At 45.1% G+C, this 16860-nt stretch overlaps 2 protein-coding genes across 2 annotated transcripts; both read right to left on the reverse strand.

The window, feature by feature from the left end:
• Positions 1–361: 361 nt before the first annotated feature.
• Positions 362–16315, reverse strand: LOC118473352 (NADH dehydrogenase [ubiquinone] iron-sulfur protein 2-like). The gene is made up of 3 exons (XM_035962587.1): positions 15840–16315; positions 14608–14851; positions 362–12916 (listed from the first exon to the last, which is right to left on the reverse strand). The coding sequence occupies exons 1-3, from the start codon at positions 16290–16292 to the stop codon at positions 12654–12656; spliced, it is 960 nt and encodes a 319-aa protein (XP_035818480.1). The 5' UTR covers positions 16293–16315; the 3' UTR covers positions 362–12653.
• Positions 7693–8291, reverse strand: LOC118473353 (putative ATP synthase protein YMF19). The gene has a single exon (XM_035962588.1). It carries the CDS (start codon positions 8269–8271, stop codon positions 7810–7812), a length of 462 nt encoding a protein of 153 aa, XP_035818481.1. The 5' UTR covers positions 8272–8291; the 3' UTR covers positions 7693–7809.
• Positions 16316–16860: the final 545 nt, after the last annotated feature.

The following is a 16860-nucleotide window of genomic DNA, read 5'->3' on the forward strand; positions in this document are numbered from 1 at the left end:
CTTCTATACCCCCGACGGAGTTTACATGATAAACGTTTACCGCATAATGGAAGGCTACTTGTTTATTTATCATTTCCCTCCGTCGATCTATATTTTCAGTTACTATTTTCATTTGTTTGGCTAGCTCAACAAAATCAACATTAGGTGATACCGTGCTAAACCTTCTATCCCCTGGATCCATCCCTCCAGGGGGTCAGCGCATCTGTTTTGGGTACAGAGGGCCATAGGTTCGAATCCTGTCACCTTGATGTGGTATTCACAGGGCCGAAGTGCAAAGCCCCGTAGCCTATCCGTGGTCGGGAAGGCAGGCGAAAAGCACGCACCAAAAAAAAGAAAGCTATAATTTTCTTTTTTTCTTTTCTTCTTTGTAGTACACGAGTGAAATTGGTTACGGTGGTACACCTGTGAAATATATAAATGTTATGGTTGTACACGAGTTCCTTATATTATAGGTGTTTAAGACCGATTACGTCGGTTACACGAGCGGTAGTACAGCGAAAATGTTTTTCAATTTCACTTAGCTTGGTTACAAGCCTGGTAGGTACTACAGCGGAAATACAGTTGGTTTCACGTTAATTAGGTTATCTTGGTGGCAAACAAGTGCCTGGTAGGTTAGGTACTACGACTGAAATGGTTTATGATGGCACATACAGTACATTTAAGCTGTAGTACGTGGGCCTACTGTGGTATTGGATGTATTGGTTGTTGCCGAGTCTATGCTCGACCGCGCTCCCTCTCAGAATAGAGATCACGTTTCCCTTTACCCACCCAGAATCTGAAGTGAGTGTGGAATCTATTCTGCCTATTGGCAGATGGCTCTCTATTATCTTTCTCTGGGTCCCCATTATATTAATAAATATGAGTGTCAGGCTTGCTGTACTGAATCTCTTTATAGTCTACCTGTCAAGCCCAAGATAAGGGCAAGGGCAAAGCTCCAATAGAGCACTCGGGTCTGCCCCCTGAAATAGTTCTTGACGGCTCAGACTATTTTCTAGATCCGCCACTTAGCCCTGAGGAGGGTGCCTACTCGACCCAGTCAGGTACTACTCCACCGCCGGCCCCGAGTCACTCCGCAGGGGGCGGGGCTGCACCTTCTTCAATTTCTCCTGCAGATGAGGGGGAACCAGGGAGTCCACCACGTCCTTTCGGGTCTCTGACTCTGAGTAGCAGGGATCTCATATTTCATAATTTGAGTTTGCAGTATCTGGAAAGGACCAGGAGCCCAGAGGAACTTCTCAAATTAACTAATAAAATCTATGAAGGGAAGCAATCCGTACTTTCAGAGCTTAGGCGTTTAGCTGGCCCTTTCCATGGCCAAATCAATCCTGTTCCAGGATATGGATAGTGCGGGCAATGCAATACGAAACCCCCAAACCAATTGTGAGTATAATCCTAAAATGTTTCAAAGGATCCTTCTTGACTTGCAGCTGGAAGGGATCCAGAGTAAATATTATAGCCAATTCGTAAATCAAAGGGTGGATAGCATCCCAAAAGAATCCTGGAATAATTTAAGGATTGATGAATTACCTTTAAACCATTCAATCAAGAAAAGTTCCTGCTTTTGGGCTGCTTTGTGAGTTGGTTCCACTGGCGTAACTACCCCCGGAGGGCGATGCGGGGCGAGGCTGGGGGCAGCCGACTCAATCCTTCCAAATCACTAGAAGGCAAGTTCATTCCTCTTGTGTGCGCATGCATTATCTAATGCTAAGGACTCTACAAGAATCGGTTAAGCTTTTCGTTTTAGTTTGATCGGAGTTCGGTACCGGTAGCTAAGGCAATCCCCTCTCCTATCCTGTCCTGTGCAAGAATGAGGAATATCTTAGCTTAATATAGACACGTGAGTAGCTAACAGAACTGAGTAACCGACTGACAGACAGAGTAGGATGAGGGATTGATGTCTGTCTTTGATTAGCAAAGCAGAACTCTTATAGGAAGTTGACTGAGCACTCTCATAAAACTGGTAGGGAGATTTTTTGTGGTGTTCTAGGAAAATGAGCCATGATCATGAAGTGAAAAGCACGTGGTAACAAAATCGAATGAAAAGTACAGCCTATCTCGATTAACTGATCGAAACCTAGCGCATCATGTTTTCGAGTCGCCAGGTGTTTATTCTCTTGGAAGCAAGCCAACTCTGCCCACCCAATTCTATATATCTATCTTTCTTCTTACTAGTTAGATCGGAGCCGACACAAGGAATTGAATTGGTCGACGAAGCCAACAAGCAAGGTCCACAGCGCATTAGAAACAGGGCAAGCTAATAAGTAGGTAGGGTGGGACTTGAAAACGGAGCTAACTATGCATTCCACGGATGCAATAGCCAGAATGAACTGGGGCTGGCTTTTCTGTAACTAGTCTTTCCTGCTGCCCAACATTCTACTATTCGTTCCAACTCTTCGTTCCACGGAGCTAGGAAGAAGTCCTGCAAAAAGAAGAGATGCACTTCCGGCTGCCTGATAGAGTGAACGATTTGGTACGTGGTAACGCTGTAAAGTCGATATCTCACCCATGAATAGAGGGCTGGCTAGCATCTCACCTCAAAAAAGAGAAAGTTGTCTCACCATATCATATGCTCGTTTTCTAAATCCAGTGTTATGCTCTCTTCTTTGCTTACACCTGTTACGCACCTCTTGTGCAGTGACAACACTACCCGGGAGTTTATCTTAGCTGTCTGGGACTTACTCTCCTATCCACCACTGGTACTAGTCTGTTGGCCAACACTTTAGTAATGATCTTGGACAATAAGGAAGGCTGATTGGTCTATACTTTTATTCTGTTAATGGAGTACTGTAGAAGAGTTCTCCCAACCCAAGTATCTTCGGTTTCAGTTCTCTCTCTCTTTTTGACCTGCTACTCTGCTGTTGTTTTGGCCCTTCAAGGGAGGGTTGTTGAATTTCTGAATTAAGAATTAAGTAAGTAGAGCAGTTAGGTTATGAGCCTTGCGAGCTGTATGGGGGAGAACATAGCCTTTTGGCTTGGAATAATAAGTACAAAAAAGGAAAAAATCTCAATATGACAATCTGAATTACTTGATGCAGTAACATCAGGTTGTTCTGTCGTTCGACTTATCGTTCATCTCGCTGTACTTCTCTATCGAAAGATAAGGGTTCATCGAAGAAAGGGAAGGGAACTATCCGCTCTTGTCCTTCAATGAAAGCAAGCCGGATCCGATGAAATCTTCACTCGGTAATAGTATAGAGTAGAGTGCTCCATTGATAGTGGTGGATTGGACTTCTTGAAATAGATATATATATGTGAAAGAAAGAGATGGTTTCTTGCTCGGTGAAAGGAATATCACTATCCCTCGTCCTAGGGTTTTCCTGCTTGATTCTCTTTTCGGTGAGGGATGCCCACTTAATCTTAATAAAGTAAGTAAAGAATGATCGATTCGATAGGAAGCACTGGTTCAAGGAATAACCCTTGGATGCTGATCTCTGGTTAAAGGATTAACCGTCGGATAGCGAGCTGGAATCGAACCAGCAATTGAATCTTGTCGCTACTTTGGCGGAGTAGACCGAGGGGGAATGTAGAGTATAGTTTACGACAAAAGGTGTTCTAGGACCAAAGGATCGAAGAGTGCGGCCTACTGTACTTGAGGATTAGGAATATGGAAGATAGGGTTCTCCTAAGACCTAAGAATAGTAGAGAAGCAAGGGTTAATAGAAGCACCGCTGATGTTGGTCCAATCTAGCTGGGCTGGATAAGAATCGGGAAGACTCGGGCAAACTGGCAAACATCGGATGAGATTGCACCTTACAACATAGAAGGAAGAACTAACATAACAATCATCTCAAAAATCCAGATGAAGGAGAGAAGGCAGCATACAAATAATAAATAGAATATCTAGGGTGGTAACACCTGCAACTCGGCAAGGAGAAGGAATCCCTGTAGTAGCGAGCAGTGTGATTAGATAAACCGTACCCCCTGAGGGGCCTGGCGATACGAACCGGTTGAATAGAAGAGCTTCCTTGGTTGGAACAGAAGATAGAAGCTGATTAGAAAACAGATGAGAGGCGGGCAGCATTGAGAAAAGTACTATACTTAACTTAGTTTTAGTTAGGGTCGGTTTGACTAAAATAAGTGAGTGGGACTCGCGAACTGGACAGTAAAGTGACAATAGGGTGGTCACTCGGAATACTTTTGTTAGGGAAAGCCTAGTAAAGTGGTCAACTAATAAATATTGTCAATAAAGAAAGGACTGGATCAGAGAAGTATGATGTAGTCCCCTTCCCTGGGTATCACGAATGGGGCATCACAACCATCATATCATTCGAGGAATGTTTCCATTCCGATACTGGCATCCGGAGTCCTCCCTACTGATCCTTCGGAGCCGGGGTGCAAAGGAAGCAAGAGCACTGGGAGTACGAATATCCTTAGTCCGAGGAAGGGTGCTATATCGGTGGTGCAGTTCTTACACATCATTATATCCATATTGGAAATCAAATAATCACCTGGCCCACCCCGATTCTCGAGAATCGAAGAGCTGACTTGCATTCGAGGGTAGTGTTAAGCAACTTCCGGATATGATCGATAGGTTTCACCGTCAAGCAAAGCAAATAGGAGAAAGAAGAGAAGTAGCACCCGCTGGGCAGGATAAGTATCTATCAGTTGGCCATCTCCGCCTAGGCCGGCGGAGACTATCCATAGGTTAAGTTGGTTCTGGTTGGAGGATTAACCCTCTGATTGTGATGCTTGGCTTTTGGGCCTCGGAAAGGAATAAAACTAGGCAAGCAAGGAGGGGATAAAGGACCACGGAACGAGGTAAAGGGCAACCCCTTGACCGAGTGAAGGCGAGCCCGGATTCAAAGTAAGATGGATTGAAAAAAGACTCCTAAAACTGCCCCCGCTGGGGTAGATAAAAAACCTTTGTCCATGGCCTTACCTTGTAGGAAAGGATCGCTCGCTACTGGTAACCGTTAATTCGTAAAACGTATGTTTCGTAGGAAGCGGAATCCCGTGGAAGAATCAGTTTTCTCGCTGCGCTGGCTTATGTGATGTGGTTGGTCAAGCCTGCCTTTAAACGCAAGAAATCAAGCTAGGATTCTGGAAACCGGAAGGGTATTCCCAAGCTCACATTCCACTTCTGCAGCAGAGCTAATAGAGATTTGCAGAAAGGGATATGCAGACTAGATGCACGCTAAAAGTGCCAGGTTCCAGTCAAGAAGCAAGGCAAGAGATCCGCGGAAGAGATCCTGATTGTAGGTCCCGTTCCCTCAGATAGACTGGCCTATTTTGCCCCAGCTTCCGAGACCGGACTCGAGGAAGCTGCCCCTCCTGACAGGGATTGGACGCGAAGGATGGAGCATCCGAACATTGAATTCGAGCTAAGATTCTAACGAACAGCTGGAATAAAGAACCTATCCTTTCAGGAATAAGGAATGAGAAATGGAACAGAGAGTGGTTGGATGGAGTATAAAATCTAAAGGTTATATTATATATAGTAGTGGGAAGAAAAAAAGACAAGAAAACGATTGAATGTCAGGCAAAACAGTTCTGTAAGTCGCGGATCAAAGCCTGAAGTGAAGTGCCTGGTTGTCTTAGTATTATAAGTAAAGCATTTCATTCTCCGGTTTTGATTTCATTCTCTTTTGTGACGGTCTACTTGCTTGTGCTAAGGCTGCTGGAATGAGCCTTCTAAGAGTAGGTTTTGAGACAAGATCTTGATTGATCACTTAGTCTACCTTTTACTCATTTCTTCGAACCTCTATAAGTGTAAGAAAAGAGTGCATGTACTTTTAGTGGACTTTACTTTTTTCTATAGTGTGAGAGTACTTTCTGTTCAATCCAGTCGCTCCAGATCTGCCTGAGACAAAGCCTATAAGATCGTTATTAAGTAATGAATTTGCAAATAGAGAACTAAACTATAGGAATCAATCCAATTCTCGTTCTACAACAAGAAGAAGATCCATGAACTGGAACGGATGGAAGATAGCACTAGAAGTAAAAGAAATATTGAAAGGTGCGAAGCAATCACATCGCAACAAATAGGTATGTATTACTTTGAGTTTCTCGCTGAACTCCACTGGACACCGACCTCCTAAAACTGACCTCTCTGCTAATTCGAATCGAGGCTTACTGCCGCTTGGTACTATACTTCTTCCTGCCAGACTCTTTCAATACCCAGCCCTCTTAAGTGTTTTCAAACTTGGCTAGTTTCTTCGAGAATGGAAGCTTTGTCCTACGGCCTGCAAATTCTTCTGCTCCTAAAGGAAGTTTCTGACCCAGCTTTAGATGATAGAGGATTTGACAAAGAGACCTCTTCCTGCCATACTGATCGACTATTCTCTTGAAATGCCATCTCATCCTTCGGCCTAGCTTTTTCATTTCTTCCTTATTGGATTCAAACTGTTTCAAAAGTTTGGTACTTGGTACAAAGTATATACCAACTTTCCTGGCTTCCCTAGAGGTTGTATTAAAGCCGGCTTGCCTAACAGCCTGCTCTTCTTTCCCAGACGAGCGAGACGGATTGTGGATTGAGTTTGAGTTCTTTTGCCGCTTGCGATTGATTAAGTTACATTACCTGCTGCACCGAGCATTGATTTGAACGAATTAATTACCAGACTTATTGGGGAGTGTGTACGACTTAGTGGAGTGTTTCCTTTTTAATAGAATCAGAGCAGAGGATTGAATCGCATGAATGGGTTGAGCATTTTAATAGATATACCCTTTTTCTTAGGCATCGATTCTAGGATTGAAGAAAGGGGAGATTTCCCACACTTTGAAAGATTCACCTATTGGGTGGGGCGTGTTTGAATTACCTACCCGGGATTTTTCATATTAACTGTAGCTAGGGAATTGACTGACTCTGATTAATATCTTTGTCTAGCATTTCCAAATTGCCTCAAGACTGATACAGATTTTACGGAGTTAATTACCACAGGGCGGCTTGCCCTAAGAGTATAGTTAAGTGGGTCAATTCCCAGAACAGACAGGGTTTAGTCAGTTCATTGACTAGTAAATGACTTGATCCACTCATTAGCATTGAGTGTTGTCTGTAATTTACTATATTATATTATATTATATTATATTATATTATATATAGTAGTAATGATGAGCACTTTTACCAGAAAGAGTTGACTGAGTTAATGGAATGGATTCGCTTGTTGGCTAATCTGAATCGACTTACTTAAGTGTGGTGTTACCAGGCTTGGAAAGAAAACTTCTTTATGTGTTTGATTTCCCTAATTTACTGGTACTCAAATACCTGCCAAGCATTCCCAATCTCAGTTTTTGTCACACAATAAGATCCAATTTGTTTAGACTCGTTAGGTTTGGTCACCCATTACCTTGAGTGAGGCCAAAGGTGTACACCTATTGTCATGAAGATGTGATCATATCCACCGAAAGGTCTTGTTCTAAGCCCAATCCTCTCGTCTTAGGTCCATAAACCAACAATAACGGGAGCTTCTCCTTTTTGGTTGACAACCTATGTTGGTCTGACTAAGCCCACTATCCTAATGGGAGGGTCCCACCTTGTGTCGGGGTAAGGCTCCACCTCATCTTGGGTTAAGGGCGAAGCTTGAAGCCAATTTCTTCACTTTCCGTCTAGGGCTTTGCTTGGCATTGGGCTTCGATATAGCTGGTGCTTTCCTGGTCTTGGATTAAACCTCAGCTCTCCTAATTCCGTCTATAGGTGGTTCAATCTTATAAGTTTAGCTTAGGTACATCGATTCAATCCTGCCCCAGGCGTACCTGAGACAACCCTTTCCTCACCCGAGAATTGCATTTCCGCTTCAGCTTCCGGCGCATCCAACTTTTTCTGGATCTAGGCAAGGATCCTCAGTCCTATAGAAAGAAAAGAATCTAAGTTCATTAGATTATGCTTCCTTGCCCGTGTGGAACATGTGTGAGCATTATGTTTTTCCAACAAGTGATCCGACTGGAAGAAGTGTTATATGAGGACTTCGAGATCAAATAGAGAATCTGTCTCTCCATTCCTCGTGAGCCACTTATTTCTCCGAAATCTGAGATCAGAGTGATTTTCCTCCTTTTTCCCAAATAGTCGACGGTCCATTGGGATACTTCGGATAAACTGGAGTACATATATGAGAGACCGGTGCTAAAACCTTTTCTCGAGATATCTTCCAAATTATTAGGGTCCTTGCTCCGGATCTTGTTCCCCCGGTGCGAAAGCAGTTGGTTCCGTAGTTTGAGAATTCTGCTAATTCCAAGTATTCCATTATTATTATTATAAAAGAGAATATAAAAAGTAAAGAGGAGAAGGCATAACCAGAAGAATTGTGAGAAATAAGTCAATTTATCAAGTTGAGGCATTTCGATTTCCAATCAAACCAACCCTCAAGACAGAAAAAGACTCCCTCCCAAAATAACCAAAAATACTAGTTGCCTTCTAACGCATAGACTAGAGCGTTTGTCCCATCCTTATCTAGTGGGCCAATGACATTACTATTCTACGCGTTTTCTGAGGAGCAACATGAGAGATAGACTTGACACCGACCCACGAAAACGAAACTTTTTAGTCTAGAAAGATTCCCATCCCGATATTGAGATCTGATGACTGAACACTCGTTTGAATAGCTCGAGGTGTCGACGGAGCTAACTTGTGAGACGGAGCTCACTTCTGAGATAGAGCTGTCTTCTTTCTCTTGGTTTCCATCCTTCCGTTACGAGATATCGTTTCGTACAATACTACTCTATGCAATATGCAATTTCGAGAAGAGAGCAGAGCTAGCCCACCGCATCCATCCAGCCTGAAAGGATTCACTCAACTGGACTCGCGGCTCTAGGTGATCCCAATGGATCCGTACAGGGTGATTTGAACTGCTCCTCTCGAGAAGATCGACGGATCGGGCGAGCAAGCAGGGAGAGTGCAGTATTGTGCTTGCGCCCTTAAATCAGAGAAATCGACAGGACAGATTTCGAGCCCGAAAAGAGAAAGTATCTCCTCTCCAATGAGAAAGTATCTCTCCAGCGAAAGAATCTCCATCTCCTTCCTTCGGGAAACAAACCTTCCTTCCAGGTAGATAGCATTTCCACAGGAAAGAGAATCCGTATTGATTGACGTATTGAAACAATCAAGTCCGTCAAGATTGACAGGCAAGTGCAAGTCCGTTGACATGACAGGATCAAGTCCGTAGACAGGATCTAGTCCCGATAGGGTTGGTTCAGATCATATAGCTTAGGCTCAAGTAGCAAAGCAAGTCCAGTAGGTTGTTTAGGTTCCGGTCATATACATATAGGTTGAGGTTCCGTTCCGGTCATATAGATGTTTAGGTGGTTCCGGTCATATAGGTCATTCCAGCTATAAGCTATAGAAGCTATAGATAGGAGATGGGGGGGAAAGCCACATTCATTATAGGCTATGCTATGGGAACGAGATCCTTCCTTCTGGGAGCACATGGATCAGTGAGTTCTGGCATGATTGCTAGAACGAACGGAATCTACTCTACTGGCGTGGCGCTGCTGTAATTGTAATCACTGAGATTCCTTCTACCTATGATTTATTTGCTAGTAATAGTTCGAGATGAGATTGGCACTGTCTCAAATCCCAGCACGAATGCTTGGCACTGTAATCCCAAATGCATGGCACTACAGTAATCACTTACTTTCATTCTACCTACGATTTATTTGGTGGGGTGGCATCTATATCAGCTGCTTTCTACTCTCAAGACTCTATGGAATTCCCTATCTTCTTCTCTGGCCAAGGGTGAATCAATCGATTCAATCAAAGCAACCCAAGCATTCAAAAGTATCCGTTTTTAGTTCTTACTTTTGCCTGATCCGGAACCCTAACCCGCCCCAAAGATCACCCATACCCATCAAGAAAAAAGGCGCAACGAAGTGGGTTGTTATCGCGAGAGAGCCCAGCACTGGTTATTATGGTAAGTAGTCGACTTGGGTTGTACCATCGAAAGCAGAAAGCCCCCTAAGCAACGCACCAATCACCATTTCTTTTGCAATTGCATTTCTTTGAGTGCCAGCGAGTAAACGAGTTGTTATGACAAGAGATTCTTCATCATAGATGAGATGGCAGCCCGGCACCGGCACAAATAGACCTGATGGAGCTTGGAAAGATATATCTATGGATTGAGGGCCGGACTAAATCGGAAGGGCTCTCTGTTCTATTTATATTAGTAGTGGTAGACAGACAAATAGGCCCATTTTTGACCTCTTAAACATCCTTACATTGCTGCTTCAGTTGCTACCACTTTCCTAAACAATATTGGGAAGTTGCATGGAGTGCCAGCCACTATTGTATCTGACAGGGACAGGGTGTTCACTAGCTCCTTTTGGAGGGGCAAGCTATTGGACACTAAGTTGCAGTTGAGCTCTGCCTATCACCCTCAGACTGAGGGGCAGACTGAAAGAGTGAATGAATCAGTGTCTTGAGATGTATCTCAGGTGCTCAGTAAGTTCTACTCCAAAACAGTGGGTTAAGTGGTTGCCATTGGCTTGGTACAATTCGGCTCATCACTTCTGCAATCCTCTCCAGTTAAAGCACTCTATGGTATGGCCATGAACCCTCCACTGGAGCAGTGCCTCTCTTGGTTCACTCCACTCATTCAGATGTTCCGGATTTCCAAGTGCCAGGAAAGCACATGCTATTGAGCTGGAGCGGGAAGAGAACTGATTTCTTTCACTACCGACGGACGAGATCTGAAGTACTGAAGTAGTGATGGAATAGAATGGACGGATCGAAGTCGCGAAGGAGCCTGCCCATCTCAGCACCAAGGAAGAGATTGTTCGTTTTTGAATTTGAGCATGCATTTCTTTCAGTCTGTATCAAATCAAATCAAAAGTAGTGCAGATTCACTTTGAGACGGAATAGTCTCGGTAAAGGAAAGAGGCTATTGCTGAGCATCTCTATATTGATCTTCGCTTTTACGGACAACCTTTCTTTCTGTAGGTTTAGCCACCGATCCCGGAACTTTGAAATGTAGCAGCGGTGTTATGATTGCCCATGCAGTTTCGTTTGAGCTGCCGCAAGCAAGTAATTTTGGACGATAGGTTAGGACTTCTCTTATCAAGTTTTGAAGTTTGGACTTCTGTACGAGCTAAACCTGACTCGCTTTCAATCGTAATTTTTCTTACACATCTAAATACCGATGATAGTTCACAGAGAGTGTGGTGAACAATGAATTTACAACGTTGCTACTCTCTTCTTACAGAAAGGAAGCGCACCTTGCCTAGCCTAGCTTGATGGGAAAGAGAAGATATGTTTTAAGCTTTCACTATCTTAAACATGGGAAAAATGTTGACTCATAATCAATGCTATGTTGTCTTCCTAAGCCACCGAAGAGTACAAAGTATAACTCACCAAGTAGCTACCCTGGTTGTTTGTCCAGGAAATGGGGAATCGAATCAATAAATAGGGAACTTAAATTGTCAGGTTAAGGGCGCTAAGCCTTCCAAGCCGTACCCGAGTATAACTGCCCGGAAGGTCGTTGAATTCGACTCTCAAACAGAAGACGATTTTTATGTACGTCTTACTCTTTAGAGTCTTTTTGATTATTGATAATACTTGATGTATGTAATAGTCTTGTTCTGATAGAAAACTCCACTTCTCTTGTTGTTTTTGTTGCAGGAAGCAGGAGAGGAGGCCCCTCTTTAAACATATGCCAGTTACGACGAGGATTGTGAAGAAAGCAATCTAGATGACAACGACAATTATGGTGATGATGAGATCGAATCACTTGTCAGAATACGCGCAATAAGCTGGTAAAAGTAAGATAATTTGGCTCTGCAGGTCGAAGTTGAGGATATGTACGAACCTTGAAAGAAGCCCACTTACCCACTCTTCTTTCCCCACCAAACCAACAAGTATACGGTTGGTGGGCCTCGGTTTCCTATGAGAAACCTACACCAGGAAATATTACCGATCGGAAAATGAATCGAAGAACTGAGGACGTTTCCCATACTCAAAAAACAGCTGCATAAATAAAAACAATATTGTTTTCAATTGGAATTTTCGTAAGGTTCCTTACATCGAAAACAATATTGTTGTATGTCCCGGACATAGTCAAATTCCCCACAACCAAAACAGTATTTTATAGAATATTTTGGCTGCCAGAATAATAATGAAAACGGGCATATCGAACCCCAGGAGCCGGCAAATTGTAAGCACCCCCTGCCGTACGAAACTTCCCTTGACTGCCTCCAGAATATGGGGATCGATAGGAAGAGACCCCTGGGACCCAAACCACATTACTAGAACTAGAAAAATGGGTAAGGCGGCCACCACGAGACGCATGGAGATCAGACAAAGTCTTACCGAAATTGGATTTCCTTTTCGCGTTGTTGAACTAAAAGTTCTTGAAGACGCCTGGGCTTGCTTGGTCAAGCCCAAAGTGAAAGATACGGTGATTCCACATAGCACATATTTCCATCTTTTTCAGCTCTGCTCCCAAAAGAGAAAGGGAGACTTGGATTTTGGTCGGCGTTGGTTTTTCCAAGGTCTTTTGAGAACGTAAACATGAACGGAAGTAGCGTAGGACACCCACACTCGAAGAAATGGATCGATAAGAACAAACCGAACCTACACAGACAGAGAGATATTTACTTTTTTCACATCTGTAACTAAAACTAAAGGGCTGCATTTTCACATTTCTTTAAATGTAAAAAAAGATGTAGAACTGAATAGCGCAGCTGTTTTGGCTCGCAATAAAGCAAGGGTCCTGATCGAGCAAGACTACGTCCTATCTATCTACCTCTCCAAACACAATATCTTGAGTACCTATGATGGTGACTACATCTGCTGGCATGTGATGTTTGGACATAGAATCGAGTCCTTGTGAATGGGCAAAGCCAGGTGCTCTTATTTTACAACGGTAGGGACGATTACTCCCATTACTGACAAGAAAGACACCAAATTCACCTTTAGGTGCTTCAACTGCGGTATAGGTAGAAGGAGCTGGTACGGAAAAACCTTCTGTATAAAGTTCGAAATGGTGAATTGAGGTAGAGTAGACCGATGATCCGGTAGTCATTTGGCCGGCTATGGAAAGAAAAAGCTTGCATCTGCTCCCCCTAAACTATAACAGGTCCCATCTCTCTCCAAACCTAACGTGGTAGTTTCCCATCATAAGGCTTTCCATCTATAGATTGATTGAGCCATTACCCACTAAGGATCCCATTCGTTCAGAACTCAGTTGACTGCTTCTATAGATAAGGCGGAACGTCCTTAGTTCAGCATTATAGCACATAGTCTCCGACGCTACTACAGCGCTTCGCTAACTCGAAGCGCCTCGCTATGATATGAGAATGACGCTTCGCTAACGCTCGGCTAAGTCGTCGAACCCTCGCGCTGACCATTCGCTTTCTCAGTAGCGAAAGCGCTTCTCTTTGCCCCTTAACTTAATCTTAATAAAGTAAGTATTTGGAAAAGAAAGAGATTCTTGGTTTTATTGCTCCCGCTTCCTCATCTGCGCTCGTCAAGCCAACTTTGCTTTTTGGGAGGTGAAAGAGGAAGCGGACATTTCGAAATGACAGCATCGAAGATATCTATATACACAGGAACGCTTATTCCGGACTGCGTTCCGGAAAAAGTAGCCTACTTGACAGAAAGGGCGGGCACTCTCGGCTCGGGGGTAGGCACTCTCGTCTTTCAACCCCACCGTCACTTTGAATTTAGTGGGGCACTGTTTACTTTACTTACAGCCTCTACGAGTTGCAAGTGAATGGGGCCGGTGCGTGTGAACGGAAGGGTTCATCAAGCCATTTTAACCCCTAAACAAAATAGGAAGAGGGGTACTTGACTAATAGGGGGCAATTGCATCGCACCTGACTGTGAGGGACCTCTTGATACCTTATGTTCACTTCCTAACTAGTAGCCGGTTTCCTGTCGCGGAAGCCTTTTCCCAGTGCGCGGAGCCGAAGGTGTTAGTGCTTTCTCATGGGGTCAATAATGCTAATCCCTCTTTTTGTGCCGGGAAGAAGATAAGACCTTCTCTTGGTTTCCCAACCTGTTGCTTCTAAAGGCTGCCCTCTCTCGGCTGGATTTTGGTCCAGCCTACTACGAGGATCCCGTATCCCGTACATCGTCTTTCTCCCTCCTGGGTTCCCGTGGTTCCTATGCCGCCGCGTTTCCCGGTCCTTTTCTTTTTTTAGTGCTTCGACCCGAAGCGATAGCTTGACGCGTTTTCCGTGGATAAGATGGCAGCGCTCCAGCTCACTAAAGAATGGGACGGCAGTGGTCCGCCGGCAAGCTCGTTCTGATCTTGGACGCAGTACATTGGAATCCTGAAGCACCACCACGAACGCTACCGCGCGTGCGCCTGCGGTGCGGTAAGGCACCACCCTGTTGTGCCAGCAGCCAACTCCGGCGTGTCAGCTTAGTTATCCTCATCAAGCCACAACCTTGATGTCTAGCTTCCCAACTGGTAGACGGTTCCCTTTCCCCCGGATCAATGAAGAAGGGAGAAGTCAGTTGATTCTTCCGAAGAACCGGAAGCGAAGCGCTATGCCGGGGCGAGGGGACGGGAAAAGAAACTGCTCCGAAGAAAGATATTGGGGTTCCCAATGCTTCTCCACGCCCAACGAGATGCGCCAACCTCGGGATGCTTTACTCCTAACCCCACGACGGTTCCGAGACGGAGCTTAACCTGAGTCTCGGTTAAGAACGGCGATGATCTACGTTTCACACGGCGCACGATTCCATGGATAGTTTCATTCGAGATCGTGATGGAGGACATAGCTTACGATCATCGGCTTTGATCATGCCACTAGGCATTCGATTAGGACATTGCACAATGATCCGAACACTTTGTCGCATCTCTTCGATACGAATACAGTAACGATCATAGCGATCTCCTCTGGTACCTACTGGTACGTCAAGATCCGATTGGTCATGAACATCGTAAGGTGCTGCTCTTCGCGAATCCCAGCATACCCCAGGTTGGGATGGGTAGGCCCACCACTTCACTTTTTCACTTTCACTTAGGCCCGGGCCAAGTCAGTGGGGGGACCCTGTCGGGCTCCTTCCCCCCCAAAACAAACTGTACGTGGGAGTTTCCCTTCATACGGCTCGAATCATTCTCAGATGCCCCGAGAGGCATCTTTCCTTATGATCTGGTGGTTCACACGCGCGCAAACGAGCACCGGCCGCAACAGCAAGGAACTATGACCAATAGAGTCAGACACAGAGCGTCATACTTCTTTATCTTGTGATGGTTGAGGAGTTTCTTTCTCAGAGGGTGCGGGACGCTTGCGGAGTCCGTACCACCACAGGTCGTTCTTGGGCAGATCCCGCTCCTAAACATAAGGGAGGGATAGGGGGAAAGGGGCCGGGCCTATCATATAAATAGGGTTGTAGAAAGACCACGTATTTTCATTCGACGTTCCGGGGCGCCCGATTCGATCAACGAATTTGGCGAGCTGATCTGCTTTGATCCAGGAGAAAGCCCAGTCAGCCACCTTTTCGGTGCAGGTCACGTGACCTACAGCTCGGCCTTCGCTTTTTGAGACTTCCTCTACCCACATCTCTATGTGCCCACAGCACTTTCATATGGAGAAAGATGGGCTTACCATGTTCCATCAATAGCACCTAACCTATGCCGATTTTGGCGGACCGTGCTCCACCCCGGTGAACTCATGCGGTTCCGACGTGCCCAGAGGCCAGAGGCGAATCCGTTCACGGTCCGTAGGACCAACACCATTCGAAGGTTGATGGCCCGCCTAGAATAGAAATCTTTGACTGGGCTTACACACATTCGCTCACTTACGCTGTCCCCCCTCAGCTCACCCTAGCCCCGGGTACGTCGTCTCCAAGGCTTCACACAAAATCTTCACTGACAACATATGCATGCTTTTGTAGGGTCGGGCAGAACCGTTGTTGCCTGATGGGAACTTCCCCCATATTGCTATCAATGTCTTCATGTCGCACGACCTCTTAACATTACACCACTGAATCCCCAATCCTTTGCTTGCTGTGCAGTGACAGTACCAATATCCACTAATCGTTGTTTCCAGATACGGTTGCCGGTTGACATCTCTTCTAATTCGTCGATACGAGAAGCAAATTGTTGTGTGGAGGAATCAATATCTCGACATAAGCCAAGAGGCAGATCTTGTGCCACTCCACCAGGTCGTATGAAACTGGCATGCATCCTGGCTCCCGGGACTCTTTCATAGAATTCCAACAATTTCTCCCGCTCCTCAAAAGCCCAAAGGAACGGAGTTGATGCTCCCACATCCATAGCATGAGTAGTTGAAGCAAGTGAATGATTTGAAATTCGAGTTATTTCACAGAATAACACTCGTATATATTGAGCTCGTAATGGTACCTCACAATTCAAAAGTCTCTCTACGGCTGAAGAATGAGCGTGTTCTTGGGCCATCGTAGAAACATAGATAGGGTCAACGACGGAACGAACAACGAAACTTTACGACAGCTTTTTCGTACACGTTCACTTGCATCACATACACAAGTGCTCTCTGAACCGTGCAATAAGGTCACCCATAACACGGCTCTCCCACTGGAGTTACCTTAGCCCCGGGCCATGCTATTCCATGATATTGGAATAATGGCAGCCTAACTACTTATTATCATCGTCTTGAAAGCTGGGCGCCTTTTGAATATGAGTGGGGCTCCTAGTCTAGGCGGCGCCTTCGTGGAGCCAAACCGAAGGAAGAGCAAAAGGGCGAGGCCACACCCGGCTTCGAATAGGAGGGGGGCTTAGCTCTGGATCCCGCCTGCTTGCAGAAATGAATGGATCAGAAAGGGGGCTGGGTTCTATTTCCGGGCCGGGCAGGAGGTGAAGGCCAGAAGAAGAAGAGAAGTGCGCCTTCCCGGTAAGGAAGAGGATAAAAAGGTGCTGTCATCTATCTCGACCTGTTTCCCGAGGCGTTGGAAATGAAGACCGGCTCAGAGAATCACTGGCGTGCTTTCTCTCCCCCATCGTTTCG

Source organism: Zea mays, chromosome 9 (assembly GCF_902167145.1).
Source record: "Zea mays cultivar B73 chromosome 9, Zm-B73-REFERENCE-NAM-5.0, whole genome shotgun sequence".
NCBI lineage: Eukaryota > Viridiplantae > Streptophyta > Magnoliopsida > Poales > Poaceae > Zea > Zea mays.